We start from the raw sequence: 4,245 nt of genomic DNA, 5'->3' as shown, positions 1-4,245 counted from the left end.
TCATTAAACTTGCTAAGCTTAATAATATTCCTATAAGTACTTGTTCATCTAACCTAAAGAATAAAACCTTCTTATACATAAAATAGAGCATTTAGTATTATAAATAATACATCAAAACATAAAACTTACATCAAGTCTGGTATCTGTGTACTATGCAACTACAAGAGATTATAATTTATAAAAATATTACAATGAATTCAAAACAATTATGCTTTAAGAAAAAAAGTCCAAGCTGACCCTGCCATTTAAATGTAGTATAATTTTATCTTTTAAAAAACATAAACTTATGGTAATAAGAGCAGATTACTATATGAACATGAACTGGGTACCTGAATCCAAAAACTACTTTCTTTAGCTCATCTGAATTAATCAGCTACTATATTTAGCATAACATAACAGTATGAATATAAGATGCTAAATCAAAACATAGAAAATGAGTCTATGTAAAAACAACACTTTTTTTGTCTCTTAACTGGCTCCTTGACTGCATCTATTTTCTCCTAATACATGGATATTTCGGAAAAAGAAGCTCCCACGCAAGAAAATAATAATTTTCAACTTTTTCTGTACTTTTGCTTCCCCAAATTCATCCATCCAGGAGTGTTTTCATCTGTTCATTGGTAAATCCTACAAAAAGGCCAGTCAACTTATTTATCATCATCTCTTTCTAAGCTTCAAATATAGTTAGAAAAACAGTTAAGTTCAAAGCAGCTGGAAAAGCAGTGAGGTTCCAAAGGATGCCACTTCCAATCTTTTGTTACAAAAAAAATCTGCTTCCTAAAAGTCAAACAAACTCAGTCACAACAGGAGGCAGGGTCTTCGGAAAATGAAAAAAAAGTTTCGGTGCTTCAATCAGCAGATTTGAAATGCTCTTCATCCACAGTGGGGGTAGATGTGGCCCTCCACAGTCAGATAATCAATGGCTTGCTTGACGGTCCAGATGCTCAGGTCGCAAAGCTTGGTCTGGAGCTCATGAATGCTCTTGCCTTCCCTATGGAGGACACTCATGAATCAAATGCAGCACCTCGTTTTGGACGAAACTGGGGTGGTGCTCGCCGTGCTTCTGGGCTTCATCCATTTCTGATGGATCAACAGGGCCACTTTGCCCAGAGGCCGCTTGGCAGGTGTTATCCAGCATCATGTGTACCTTGACCATTTCTAGAATATGTATGTGCTGTACTCGTTCATGTCTTGGAGGACATGGATTTTCAACATCTCAAGGCTCTTCACCTCCGCAGAACATTCGAGGATACCAAACACTGGTATATACTCCCACTGGAAGCAGAGTCACCTCCTGCTTTGCTTTATCTCTGCCAACCCACTGGCAGACCTCGATAGGTTTAGTGGTCATATCATCAATCTTATAAAGTAACTTACAGTCTTCTCTGCCTGCCTGATTATTCCCATGACAGAAACTTGGGAAATCTTGATTCCTCTATTCTTGAAGATGTTATCAACCAGACTGGAGGTGAGCAGTTGGTTTACACAAGGAACAACAGCCTGGATTTGGGCCTGGATCCCATGGACTCAGTAGCAAGAGCTACCCTGCCCTGAGACAGTGGGTCACTGCTTCCGCTGGCTCCACCTGGGGCAGAAATGCTGCCGTAGCTCCCAAACCCATTCTTACTCATTTTAAGGGCAGCTCCCGCAAAACAGGAAGTGGGCTTTGGCTCCAGCTAGCAAGTTCCACAGGCAGGCTCCAACCTTTAGCATAGGCTACCACCCAATGCGGAGTTTGTGAGGCCTGCAACTGTGGAGCCAATCAGTTGCCAGGATGCAGCTGTCTGGCAACTGGGACCTGCCAGCTTCTCACTTCACCCAAGAATTCTTTGGCGTGGTCTGATACCTGTTCTGCTGTATTTTAAAAGACCCATGTGCAATTTCAAACTTTTTCCGCTATCTTTATAAAAATACATTTTAACAAGGTTCCCCCGCCCCCACTTTATTACTAAATGTCACAAAATCTATAGGCACATGTAAAAGATTCATTTATTCACTCATTCAGTTAACCATTCAACAGAAATTTTCAGAGCAGTAAGTTCAGTATAGTTTGTGTGAGGAGGCAGTGGTGGCAGAGCAGGGTGGCAGGACAGGGACAAGGGAGAATCCGCCACTTTTACTGTCCTAAAGGACTCACATGTTCAAATCATTAAAACCAGAAGCATTCTGGAAAAAATAGCAAGACAGCCACCTCTGAATAATTATCAAATCCAAATGCAAGTCATATCTTATGATTACCTTTTTAAACTATTTATTGGAGAATTACACTCTTGGAGTTATTCTGCCAAATGCATTACTGGTAAAAATAGATAGTATAAGATATTTCAATTTATACATAAATTCAAACAAAACAACTGAGCTCTAAATTATTTGCAAGCTTCTGTGGATAGGTCAAGGAAGTACTAGTCCCATCCTATATTAGGAAAATCAAGAAAAAAATGGAAATAACAGTTTCTGTATACTCAAATTTCTGAACTTAATATTTTAGTAACTGTGGAAGTAGATCCCAGAATATTTTCATATTATACTGAAAATCTATTTATCCCTATAAAGACATTTTATGTGGAGTGTATTTAACTTAAAGGCTTTTTATGGTTGATAAAAGAACACCAATTATTGGAATCTATCACTAGCAAGAACTTCTTTCTTAAAAATCCTTCACACCTAGGTAATAACCTAAATGTGTAGATTTTTAAGGAGTTTATTAATATTCTCCTATTTACTTTATTGGTTAAAATAAACTGATTTTTGCTATCCCAAATTACATAAAAGTGTGAATAAATATCTAAAACTTGTAAGAGAATACAAAATTCTATTTACTTCTCAAGTTAAAAAGGAATAATATCAGACTTCCCTGGTGGCACAGTGGATGGGCATCCACCTGCCAGTGCAGAGATATGGGTTCAATCCCTGGTCTGGGAGGGTTCCACATGCCAGTGACTGGCTGGGCACGTGCTCCACAACTGCTGAGCCCACCTCTAGAGCCTGCAAGACGCAACTACTGAGCCTGCGTACTGCGATCACTAAAGCTGGTGCACCTGGAGTCTGTGCTTTGCAACGAGAAGCCTCCACAATGAGAGGTCCGCACACTGTAACAAAGAGGAGCCCCTGCTCACCACGACTAGGGAAAGTCCACATGCAGCAATGAAGACCCAGCACAACCAAAACTAAAATAAGTTTCTTAAAAGAGAATAATAGAGCCATACATGTAATTTATTTTACAAATAAATATATAATAATTGTTATCTGAGTACAGACTTTCATATAAATGTGAATATTTAACCTCTGGACCCATATTTTACATAATCAATGAGGATTTAACCATCCAAGTAATACTTGTATTCTTAAAATTGCATGTTATTGGAAATCAGATTAACTATATATTTTTAAATGTTTAGACCTCATAATTAGACATTGCTTTATTAGCTAACATCAGACATCTGGTCATGGAATCTTGAGGTCAAAATGATGTGATTATATTCCCAACAATCATATACAGTACAAATTGTATGAATCGCACCAAAACAGTAAAAAGCACTGACCTGACAGGATTGCTGGTTAAAGAAACCCTCAGAGATTCTAGGCAGTTAAGGAGTTTCTCATCGGAAATACCAGATCGTAATTCATGAACATATTCTTGTGAAGATAGGGTGCATTCATGTTTGCTGTTTTTCAGTCCTCCCTATTAAATAGGAAAAAAACACGAAATTCTTTTAGACAAACAACAAGGTTTTAAAAAAAAAACTTTTAAAATAAAATAATGCATAGAATATGTAAATATTTTACTAAAAAATGTGTGCAGAGTGTCAGGCGTTTAAAATCTTTTGGTCATCTAGAATTGACATGGTAAAGACATGTGGATAGACTTCAACACTCTCCTCAACCTCATTTAAAAGAAAATTATACTGATGGTGCTTATGACCTGAACAGAATATGGACTTGAGTAGCATTAATGCTCAGAGAAGGCAATGGAACTCCACTCCAGTACTCTTGCCTGGAAAATCCCATGGGTGGAGGAGCCTGGTAGGCTGCAGTCCATGGGGTCGCTGAGGGTTGGACACGACTGAACGACTTCACTTTCACTTTTAACTTTCATGCACTGGAGAAGGCAATGGCACCCCACTCCAGTACTCTTCCCTGGAAAATCCCAGGGACGGAGGAGCCTGGTAGGCTGCAGCCCATGGGGTTGCTATGAGTCGGACACAACTGAGTGACTTCACTTTCACTTTTCACTTTCATGCATTG

General features: G+C 38.7%; 1 protein-coding gene across 1 annotated transcript; it reads right to left on the bottom strand.

Moving 5' to 3' along the window:
- Positions 1 to 27: 27 nt before the first annotated feature.
- Positions 28 to 4,004, bottom strand: RPA4 (replication protein A4, 30kDa). Its single transcript, XM_010833397.1, is given in 7 exon segments — positions 28 to 887; positions 889 to 996; positions 998 to 1,171; positions 1,174 to 1,261; positions 1,263 to 1,368; positions 1,371 to 1,517; positions 1,520 to 4,004. Coding segments are annotated over 7 exon segments (774 nt in total). The 5' UTR covers positions 1,632 to 4,004; the 3' UTR covers positions 28 to 848.
- Positions 4,005 to 4,245: the final 241 nt, after the last annotated feature.

Source organism: Bison bison, unplaced genomic scaffold (genome assembly GCF_000754665.1).
Source record: "Bison bison bison isolate TAMUID 2011002044 unplaced genomic scaffold, Bison_UMD1.0 scf7180017863578, whole genome shotgun sequence".
Lineage (NCBI taxonomy): Eukaryota > Metazoa > Chordata > Mammalia > Artiodactyla > Bovidae > Bison > Bison bison.
Note: the sequence above shows the minus strand (reverse complement) of the source record. Positions and strands in the feature narration are given on the sequence as shown.